Here is a 10,948-nt window from a genome sequence, read left to right as displayed (position 1 = left end):
GTGAAGGCCCCGAGACGAGGTTGGCAGGACGTGGGTTCATCATGTCACAGCCTCTCCGTCTACCGAGATGTCTGAAAGTGGCTCTTCCGGAGAGACGGTGAGACCTGAGGAGACTGTGAGCTCCCCAATGACAAAGGACTTCGGCCCAAATACGTTCACTATGTTTCTCCTCTTGAACTATAATTCAATCACTGTACCAAGGCCTAAAATAAACCACACTTGGCTCTCTGAGGGTAGAAACCAAACCCTGCTTTATAAGGCTGAGTAGCCATCATTGGCTTCTCTGCTGAGATATGAGGTACCAGCCAGTGACTCTTCCTCACCTTCTCTCACCCCGTCCCCACCACCCCTCCAGCCATCCAGATACCCATCTCTGGAATTCAGCCACTTCAAAAAATACTCTGAGGAGGGCCAAGGTGGAGGGGGCCGGGGCTCAGGCTAGCTAGCCGGCCGGTTCCCATGAGGTAGCTAACAGCGGTGATCTGGGCAGCGGCTAGTGGAGAGGCCGGTCATGGGCTCACAGCAGCCAGGAGGGAGTCACCGGTTGATTGGGAGGTGGGGGAAGCAGACAGTGTCAAAGTCTGCCCAGAGTACTTGTGGGTGGAGAGGCTGGGCTCTTTGCTGGTGTCCTCACTGTCCTTTGAAGAAATGGGATTCCTGAGGAAAGAGGAAAGGTCAGCTTGAGTCTTCTTGGGCTTGGGTGTGGTCCCATCATTGGGGAGTGGCATTATTCCCTCAGAGGAGCTGTGTTTTCTAAAGGGAACAGGCGAGAAACAAATGGCTGAGACTGTGTAGCTGAGATTTTGACCCCTGATCTGCCTTCAGAGTCTGGACCAGCCATTGACAACATTACGGTGTTACAGGTCATAATTATATGGAAGTATAATCATTTATCTGAAGGCTTGAGAGCTTAAGTGTAAGTATGAATGTATGTAAGGCTAGGAGGGCTAAAGGTTTCCTACAGCGCGTGGGCAGAGCTGGAAGTGGCCACTTGTGCAGATGAGTCTGTGCTCAGCTCCGTTGCACTGGGCAAACCAAGAGCCACCAGGACGAGGGTATTATGGCTGCATATTCTGATACTGCCACCAACGCTCAGTTGGAGAATGCCGATCTTATCATGATCGAGGAAGACAGGAAGAAAGAAAACTCCCTAAACTCACGCCCAACACCTTTCCCTCGCCCAGGTAGCACTCACCCCAGCTTGCCAGTCTCTGATTTGGAGCAAGCACTGAGCGTCGTGTCACCCTTTGAGCCAGTCAGAAGTGACGTTGGGAGAGACCACTGAAAGCAAAGGCAGCGGTGAGGCCCAAAGGGCGAGGCAGAGATCAGGTGTGGCCAGGTCTTGGCACGCCCTCCCAGTTCTGCTTCTGAGTGACCCTGGGGCTTTCCCCTTTCCGACCCTTACGGCACGGGCCCAGATGAGAAAAAGTCTCGGTTCTCTCCCAATTCAGACAAAAACTGAGGCTACACAGCACTTTTCGATCTTTGAAAGAAAGGTACCCAGAGACAATTATACCCTTGAAAAGGAAGGGTGATTGAGACACAGAGGCAAGGCCCAGGGGAGAAATGAGAGGGTCTAGAGGTACACTCAACCCATGCAGCACTCTCCAGGCACAGAAGGCAGGCAGGGAGCCGTCCCCCTCGCCCTGATGGCACCACTCACCAGTGGAGCAGAATCAGAGATGGCTCCTGTGTGGAACCCTTTGTAGCACCAACTCCGAAGCAGATCTACTCCTACGACAAGATTAGCAGGGGTGGGACTTAAGAAGGTGGAATCAACTGGCCAATTCTTCTTGCCAGGGAGGCTCATTTCTGGGATTTAATCTCTCACTAGACATGGCCTCCTGTGGGCAGGGAGGACACATCACCTTTGAGCTTGTTGCCATGGTACTTCTGTTCCCATTGGGTGGTGAGAATGTTGAAATATCGTGGCTGCTCAAAAAAGCGGAGATAGCGAGAAGAAATTCGAGAAGGAAAAATTCGTTCAAATTGACCCCGGCGAGAAAACTCATCTTCCATCTCGACCAGAACCCGAACGTCATCTGGTGTCAGGACATCCAGCACTGACGCGTAGAAGTCCTACGACCCAAAGAAAGGGAGGAAAAGGGTGTGACAGAGAGTATAAGCCAGAGGAAGAGAATCAAGAAGACGGGGGACAGGGAGCAGAGCTCTGGGATCCTAGGGCCCCACGACTCTCAGGGGACCACCAAGGCAGCCTGGTGGGCCAGCTCTGGATTTCGTCTGTTCCCAAGTCTACTGAGCTTAGCTGGAGGATGGAGATACTCTTGTTTGGGGTGAGGGGAGCCACTGAGATTCCCCAGTGTTAAGTGGTTTGTTGGATGGAGTCAAGATCAGAATCCAGCAACTCATACTTGGCAACAGCTTTGTGTCTGCCACTCTTCCATCTGGCTCCCTCACCTGCTCTGAAAAAGCCAAACCTTCCAGGAGCTCACTGTACCTCAGGGAAAGAAATGCAAAGAGACTACAGCTTTGAGAACAACGGTGGGTTAATACAGCATTTTGCTAAGAGCAGTGGTTCTTGAACACATGATAAAGGCCATCAACTCTCTCCTGGAATAATGCACATGCCAACATACCTCTGCACATCAAGGGGACCGGGGTTAGGAAACCCTGCCTTAGACAGAAGAGAAACTGGTTGCCTCGGGGTTCCAAAAGTTTGAGCAGGGAAGCTTCCTGCTGGCACTAAAGGGGAGGTAATTTCCTACCTGATCAGGAGTTTTCTGGGACAGGTAATAGGCTTTCTTCATCTTCTGTGCAGTGAAGTGCTCTGGGGCCATTTGACATTTGTCTCTGGGGGAGATGGGCAGGCTAAGGCAGGGGGTGGAAAGGGAGAAAGGGCAAGGTCAGCAGCTTCACATCCTGAAGACATGTGGAGAGAGGGTCCAGCCCAGGAAGACACCCTTCTCAAGAAATGACAAAGAAATAGGGGCAGATGTTTGTTACTTGAGTAGATTAGACTGCAATGTATTCCATTCAAGCAGCCGGTCAGAAAGTCAAAGATCAAGTACCATGGAAGAACTAAAAGAGTACAAAGTGCCACTTCTAGGTTGTATTTCAATGATAAAAAAAAGACACTGAGATAATTGCTGTACACTTCAGTTTAGTTTAATTTCGTGAACACTTACTAAATACCTAGCTCGGCCCTACTGGCTGTGTGATCCTGGGCAAATGACTTGACCTACCTTCACCTCAGTCTCATCATCCACATTACTACAACTACTACTGAGAGACACAAAGATGGCCTCCAAGGAGCTCACAGGATGGCAGGTGTCAAATGACAACTACAGCACGGAGCCAAACATGAGTCTACAAGGTGTGGTAGGAAGAACAAGTTTGTTACCGGCAAATTAGGAATTGAATTCCAACTCTATACCACTTTGTAGATGAATGACCTTGGATGGGGTACTTAATTCCAGTCATTTTCAGCTTTCTCATTTGTCAACTGAGGATAGCAATACAAGTGTCATGGGGCTACTTTGGGGATAACTTATAGGTCTTTCCTTACACATAGAAGGTACTAAATATTGGCTCCTTTCCCTCAAGAATAGATCCGAGAGGTTTGGGGGTATGGAGGAGAGAGCCCACACTGAGCTGGCTTCATGAATATGTTGCCTTGAGCTAGGCTTCGAAGGATGGGTGAGGTCGCAACAGGGAGGTCTGGCTGAGAGGAATTTCTGGAGGAAGGAACCCCTGAGCAAAAAAGGGGACACTATGGGGAAACAGTAAGGGGCAACAAATGTTTCAGAGAGACTGGATTAACTGATCTTTAAGGAATCTTCCAACCTTGAGGTTCTATGAGCGATCCCGTTTATCAGAGCACGGAAACCAGAAGAGGAGTAAAGGGAAAGGCAACTGGGAAAAGGAGGCTGGGGCCTTGAACGTCCACGTGAGTGGAACGCTGATTCCGCAGGCCCTGTGGAGATTCCTGAGCAGGGGAGCAGTAGAACCAAACGTGCCTGTAGGGACGCTGACAGGGCAGTAGCGCATGAGTAACCGTAGGGCAGATGGCGCAGCAAGGGAGACCAAACAGGAGAGTGCCCAGCCACCATTCCTTCCGAGAGCCACGACGGGGCTGTGCATGCTGCCAGCCGGCTGCGGAAAAGCAAGGAGGCTGACCTGGTGGTGGAGCTGCTGGAGCTGCTGGAGCTGGAAACGATGTCCTCTGCGTTGGGCAGAACAAAGCCTGCCAGGTTCAGAAGGTCACGGATCATCTGGCCTTTGATGCTGATGTCCAGAGGAGAGTTGGAATGGAGGCTTTGGGGAAAGGATGCAGAGTGGTCAAAGCACATTCCAAAACTGTTTCTGGCCACACGTCCGTCAGAGCTAGCCCCATTTACTCCCTCGAATCTCTAGGATGAAAGGCCTCTGACATTCATTTCACGGGCACCATCGTGGGGTCGTCTTGCCCACAGACGTGAACACCCTTATTCAGGCGGTTCTTGCCTATGGCCTTCACTTGCTAGGGGAAGGCAAGCAGTGGGATCAACTTCAAAACAACAACTTCTAACAAGCCCTGTCTATCCTCAAAGAACCCTAAGATCATGGCAAAGAATGAGTAAATGAGCAAACGAGCAGATGATGAAGGGAAAACTCGAATTCTAGTGAAGGAAAGGTCTGCCCAAAGTAAGCAAGGCTCGAGTGGAAACAGGCTCATGAGGAGACAAGAAGCATTGTACTGCGAGTGCCGAGAACACCTCCGACCTCGGGGAGATGTTCACTTCCAGGACCCAGGGCTTGAGGTTCTCGTCCAGCATGATGTCGAAACCGAAGAGCTCATGGCAGCTGTAAGGTCGCCGCACGTACATCTTCAGCAGGCTGGTCACATATGGTTCTGACCTGGTCAGAGGCAGGAGGAAGTATTCAGCCCAGCTCTTCCCAGGGACTTTACCCAGAGCTGCCCCACCACTGGAATGCCCCGGAGATGGGAGAGCAGAGCAACCCAGAAAAAGCGCCTCTCAGGAGAGGCCCCTGATCTGGGGCCAGCTTCCGGGGATGAATTGCAGTAGAAGAGCAGAATTGTACTCTGTCCACACCTTCCTATTCCCTGTCCTCAGAAACTGAAACACAGCATGGTCAAAAAATCTGGAGCACAGCAGCATAAAGGCCCATGGTAGAAAGGGGGGTTCCCTGGTAGGCCCCCCACCAGGGTGGCAGTGTGACTCACGAGATGATGGTTTTGACAACCACATCCTTTATCTTCTCCCAGATGGCATCACTATTGACTCCCTTCTGGATCAGGTAGTTCCATAAAGCCTTCAGTGCCCTGCAGGAGGGGGAGGAGGGGCAGTATTGGGGGTTTTAGTCTATGAACTGAGTGATGAAGAGAAAGAAAGAAAAAGGGATAAGAAGCCCAAAGGTATTTTCTTTGTATCTCTTCTATGTTTTGAATTAAGAAAGAGATGAGCTTAGATGCAAACAGACCGATTCTGAATTGCCAAGTGTTTGTATAAACTTTGGGTCTTACATTAATCCTCGGCCCACCATCTCCCTGAAGCGCCCCAAAGCCCAGAAGCCTGCACTCCTCAGGCCTCAGCTCGACAGGGACGCGGCCTAGGTACCATTTGTGGCCCTGGCAGGCCGTTTCATCTGCATTGGGCTGGTACTCAGCGTTCTTTTTATTGACACTGTAGTTTGTCAGGTGCATGAACTTGTTGCCAAGGCTCTTCATGGAAGGGGAATACCTGGAAGTGAGTGGAAAGGCCGAGGGTAAGATGGCGAGATAGCAGACAATGGTCCCCACATTTCCCCAAATCCTGAGGCAGAAAAGGGCAAGTGCACAGACCTTTTCAGATGCACAAGAGCCTCAGAAATACGTCTCTTGGTAAGGTCTCTAGAATACCACAGCTAAATTAATCTCCTTTATCCCACCTCAGTCCTGAAGGAAGATCCTCCCCAGATTCAGTGAAGTAGAGACCCTCTTTAATTCCCATTCCTCATGTGACATTATGATTTATAATTTTATATATGTATGTAATATATATATATCTCTGCCCCCAGTTCCTGACAGAGCTCCTAAAACTTATACATTCTTAAGTGATAAGAGCACTAGGATCACCTTTTGTTCTGATATTTGGTCTTTGGCCCCAGTTCCTTAACATAGGACTCCTGAAACCTTGTGATTTCCTGGGTGACAGGAGTGCCTTCTGTTCTAACAAGGAGATTTTGGGGTGGGCTCCTGGATGAGGGCCGGTCACCAGAAAGACCAACCCATGAATAGAAGCTTGGAATTTTCAGCCCAGACCCCCACTCTCTTGAGAAGGCAGATGGGCTGAAAACGGAGTTAATAATTGATCATGCCTATGTGAAGAAGCCTCCATAAAAACCCCAAAAGTATGGGGTTCAGAGAGCTTCTGGGTAGGTGAGCACGTGGAGGTACTGGGAGAGTGCAATGCCCAGAGAAGGAGTGTTAAGCTCCATACCCCTTCCCACATACCTTGCCCTACACATCTCTTCCTTCTGGATGTTTTTTTGTATCCTTTATCATATCCTTTTATTCTAAAGTAGCAAACATAAGTAAACTGTTTCCCCGAGTTTTGTGAGCTGCTCTACCAAGTTAATCAAACCCAAGGAGGTGGTCATGGGAACCTCTGATTTATAGCTGATGGGGCAGAAGCACATGTGGCAACCTGGACCTGTGATTGGCATCTGAGGTTGAGGGTTGGGGAGCCTTGTGAGACTGAGCCCTTAACCTGTGGGATCTGACGCTATCTCTAGGTAGATGGTATCAAAACTGAGTTACATTGTAGGACACCCAACTGTTACTGCAGAGAATTGCTTGGTGTGGGGGCAAAAATATTTGGTGACCAGAAGTGTCAGAAGTGAAGTTTTCTGTGTAAAAGAGACACACAGAAGGAAAAGAAGACCAGGTTTTCCCAAATAAATCCCCCTTCTCCTTTGCTAACAAAAACTACCAAAACATCTGTTATTTTTCTGCTGGGTGTCCTCCAGTTTCCCTTCCTCTCAGGAAAGCAAACCCTGAAAGCTGTCAGGGTGACACCTCACCACTACCACATACTTGCAACTGGCAAAGCGGACAAGTCCATCGGAAAAGAGGTAAATCCGTAGAGGATCATAGGAGGTGACGTAAACATAGATTCGCAGATCAAACTTGCTGCCACTGATGAGGTAGGGTTTGTGTAGATACCTACATAGGGAAAGGCGAGTTTCAGGGACACGGCAGATGAGATAGGCTCACGAACCGTAGCAAGCCAGCTAACAAACAGTCCCCGAGACAAAGACTTAAACAGTTGGCTGAAGAAGGTGTGTGGCTGGAAGGGCAAAGGGCAGAAGAAAATGGTAAAAAGGGAACCTGTAGGCAGAAGAAATGAGAAAATGGGGAGCGGGATCCAAGTGGGAGGCAGGCTCACCTCTGTACCAGAAGGGGCCTTCGCTTGGGGAGCTGACTCCACTTGTGAATGACCTGGATGCCAATGCCGCGAGCTGATGCTGGCTGGAGGTCAAGTGGAAAGGAGGTGAGATCTGCTCTTGGCCCAGGACTCCGCTGTTCCCACTCTCACACCATGGCCTGCTCCCCTTTGTGACTCACTCACTGGTTTAACAATCCACTTTTGGCGGCGGCTGCTCTCCCAGGCTTTGCGCAGGAGCTTGGCGTCCTGGGGCAGGATGAAGGACTGGGGGAAGAAACTGAACTCCTTCTTGCCAAAGCGGCTCTGCATGCGGGACAGGTTCCGCCATAGTCGGTCCTTTCGCCCAATCTGGAACGAACCTGGAAAGTGGTTTAGCTACAGGAGGGACAGAAAGTGAGAACAGGGAGAAGGCCCAGGTAAGACCATGAGGAAGATGGCAGGACTCATGATCCCATCCCAACTTCTAGCAACTTTCTAAGCTCCTGCTCCATCTTCTTATCACCACCTCATAGTCCTTAAGTATTCAGCTACTGAGCACTCACCAAAAGATGATTAAAGCACAAACAAAACACAACACAATTCAGTGCCCTCTAGGACTTGATAGTTCATGACATATAATAGTGATTAAGACAGGCATGACATCCACTTTAAGTGCAAAGAATAAGCTGTTAAGTCTTTCCTCATGGCAGCCTATAGGACAAACGCAGAAAGGAACCGGGCCTTCAGTAAGTCTCGGGACAAGGGATCATTCATTACATGAGACCAGAGGCCTCTTTACACATCTTCAGCTGGAGGAAGGGAGGAAATGTGCAGTGGTTGTAGGGGAAAGATAACAAACTGAAAACAGACACTGCATCTCAAGACACATTAGAGGCAAGTGTCTTTGAGAGGCTACGACTGCCCGTCACTGCAGCTGACCTGCTAGATGTGCGTGATCTGCTAGGGTCTGACCCAGAGCCCTCCTCCTGTACTTTCTCCACTCCTCCACAGACCTTTCTGACTTCTCCGTGGTCAGCCACCTCTTCCCCCGATACCATCCTCCTCTTGTCTAGAGCAAACACTTGGGGAAGAGTGCGTCAGAAAGGGCCCCTACCTTCTGATGTTCCCGAATGGATCGGAAACCAGGAGACTTCATGTGGTGACCCCAGCAGCCCAGCCAGTCATCATTTCCTACGGAAGGCACACTGGGGAGTCAGTCCTGCTAGCAGCTGAGTCCCCGGGAGAGAGAGAGGTCTGGAGGCCCCCAGAAATACCACTGGGGCTGGGCATAGCTCCCAGACCCTGTTTTCTAAGAGTTACCATGGAGCCGTCCTACATAAGGCCCTGGGGTCAAGAAACAGAACAACGGCCCTCTGTCTTACAATTTTGAGGAAAAGGCTCTAGTCCAGAGTGTTCAGAACTATGTACTCCTATGAGGTTGGAAACTTCAGGACAGGGTCCCCACATGGCAGGAGGCATCTAGAGCTTTCCTGCTGCCCGAAGCCCATGTGCTGGGGCCGAGAACAGGCTCACACTAAGGCAAATGACTCACTCTTGCTGATTTTGAAGTGGGACCGTCCAATGGTCTGCTTGACAATGTTGGGGGTCACTGCGCTCATCTTCCACCGGAGCAGCTTCCTCTGTTCCCAGGGAAGTTTCTCCACTGGGGGAAAGTGGGGGTAGGAGGTGGGGGATGGAGAAGAGCAGGAGAGTCGTGGTGAGAAGAGGAAAAAGATGGCACTATTGCTCAACCTTCTCTGGGTAGGCAAGTCACTAAGTATTACTGCAGATCAGAGTTTCAAAAAAACAAACTTTGGGGAAGAAAGGACGCTGCACAGGAATGAGGAACACAGAAAGAAAGAGAGGTTGAAAGGGGAAAAAAAAATTTTAGAGGGAAAGAACGAAGAATGAGCTTATGGGGTTAAGAAGGGTCAGTTCAAGGATGAACAAGAAAAAGATCCCCAGATCAGACCGGTGAACCAGGTGGGGCACTGAGCACCGTAACAGCCACTCTGGAAAGGTAGCCACCCTTTTGCTACCTCCTCCTAACTTTGCTAGTGTCCTTCTCCTGAAGGCTCTTCTGAGCTTAGACACTTGGCTAGGTTTACCTCTCTCATCCCGAGTGCTAAAATAGATGGTAGGGGGCACGTTGGGAAAGAGACTATAGATGAGGGCTGGTCGGACAACTTTCTCACTGGAAAGAGGTTTGGTCAGAATCTCCATGCAGCTCCTAAGGGAAAAAACAGACATGTAGTAAAGAAAGGGGAAGCCACAGCCCTCAAGTGTTGTTACTGATACATTCAATTTCTTTTAGGGTGCTGTCTTTTAAATTGTACTTCTACGAAGACAAGTGCTCAATAATTATTTTGCAAATATTAATCAGTAAGGTGCTAGGGCTCACCCATATACAACTATATACCATTAAATGTCACCTAAAGACAAGGCTTTCTAATACTCCATCCTGTGGTACAGCTCCAGAATTTCCTATGGGAAGCCACAGGCTGGGGAAGTTCCTGAGAAGAGTGGTTCTGAGAGCAGGTAATGAGTTTGGGTGGATACTAGCACAGGAATATGCTACACTAAGACAAAGAGAAATAAATGAAGAGAGAAAAAGAATGATATGGATAATTAAAAAGGAGGAAAAGTAGAAAAGACCTAATAAGAGGCGTAGAGATTTTTAAAAAGAAAAAGGAAAAAAGCAACAGAAAGAAAACAGAGATACTTTTAACTCATTTTATATCTAGGTTTCTCTGAAGATACACAGTTGATGAATGCTCTTCTCCATTTGGGAAATGATTTGTGACACCAGATAGTTATGTAACCGTGCAGATGGGTTTCCAGGCAGGAATTCCTGCCCATTCTCGTGAATTTTTTTCGCTTTCCTGTTCCTGAATCCCAAGAAAAGTTGGTCGGGAAATTGGGAAAATCAGCTCCTTGAATCCAGTAATACCCACAATGGGAAATAAATGTACTACTCACAATGTATCTCTTAGACATTTTTCCTATTTATTGCTAGGGTTTCCAGACGGAAATTCCCACCCATTCTCGGGAATGTTTTTCGCTTTTCCATTCCCAAATCCAGAGAAAAGTTGGTCGGGAAATCGGGAAAATCGGCACCTTGAACCCAGACGGTTGGCAGTATCGGCCGTCACTTTGTGGAAATGATTCATTATGGAGAACAGTAAATAGTTTATATCTCGGGATTCGGGCATGGGAAAGCGGAAAAAAAACTTCTGAGAATGGGCAGGAATTCCCGCCCGGAAACCCTAAGCGTGGTAAGACAGGTCTGAGAATCCAGGGCAGTGGGCCATGGGATCCCTGTTGTTCCAACAACGGCTAGGCCAAGGCTACCTCAAGGGGTCTCAAAACAGTGAATACGTCAACTATCTATTAGTTCAAGTTGACAGATCCAGACCATGTCTTTAAATAGCACTTAAAATGAAGGGAATAGTATTACTCCTCTATCCTGAGCTGATATGATCCACAAATATTACTATTTAATTTTTAGCTTATAAAAAGCCATTCTACCTGTTGTTTTGCAGCACAACAGAAATAGGCACTGTATGTAAAATGCCACAGTG

At 48.8% G+C, this 10,948-nt stretch overlaps 1 protein-coding gene across 3 annotated transcripts in view; it reads right to left on the bottom strand.

Annotated features, from left to right (window-relative positions):
* Positions 1 to 228: 228 nt before the first annotated feature.
* The window catches only part of TTLL4 (tubulin tyrosine ligase like 4), a 36,665-nt gene continuing 25,945 nt past the window's right edge, over positions 229 to 10,948 (bottom strand). The window contains exons 6-20 of one of the 3 annotated variants that reach the window (XM_019741790.3): positions 9,476 to 9,597; positions 8,920 to 9,030; positions 8,482 to 8,558; positions 7,572 to 7,763; positions 7,389 to 7,471; positions 7,037 to 7,165; positions 5,580 to 5,702; positions 5,186 to 5,284; positions 4,723 to 4,857; positions 4,138 to 4,275; positions 2,727 to 2,829; positions 1,869 to 2,079; positions 1,664 to 1,734; positions 1,196 to 1,281; positions 229 to 753 (exon numbers count right to left, since the gene is read on the bottom strand). In XM_019741790.3, coding sequence (XP_019597349.3) covers positions 510 to 753; positions 1,196 to 1,281; positions 1,664 to 1,734; positions 1,869 to 2,079; positions 2,727 to 2,829; positions 4,138 to 4,275; positions 4,723 to 4,857; positions 5,186 to 5,284; positions 5,580 to 5,702; positions 7,037 to 7,165; positions 7,389 to 7,471; positions 7,572 to 7,763; positions 8,482 to 8,558; positions 8,920 to 9,030; positions 9,476 to 9,597 — 1,924 coding nt within the window. In that variant the 3' untranslated portion in view covers positions 229 to 509. Of the gene's footprint in view, positions 754 to 1,195; positions 1,282 to 1,663; positions 1,735 to 1,868; positions 2,080 to 2,726; positions 2,830 to 4,137; positions 4,276 to 4,722; positions 4,858 to 5,185; positions 5,285 to 5,579; positions 5,703 to 7,036; positions 7,166 to 7,388; positions 7,472 to 7,571; positions 7,764 to 8,481; positions 8,559 to 8,919; positions 9,031 to 9,475; positions 9,598 to 10,948 lie in introns of those variants that run through there. The other 2 variants (XM_019741791.3, XM_074313342.2) reach the window with 2 other exon arrangements.

The sequence above is a fragment of the Rhinolophus sinicus genome, chromosome 17 (assembly GCF_057876585.1).
Source record: "Rhinolophus sinicus isolate RSI-liver-muscle chromosome 17, RSI-T2T, whole genome shotgun sequence".
Taxonomy (NCBI): domain Eukaryota; kingdom Metazoa; phylum Chordata; class Mammalia; order Chiroptera; family Rhinolophidae; genus Rhinolophus; species Rhinolophus sinicus.
The sequence above is the reverse complement of the archived record's forward strand: the minus strand, read 5'-3'. Positions and strand labels throughout refer to the sequence as shown.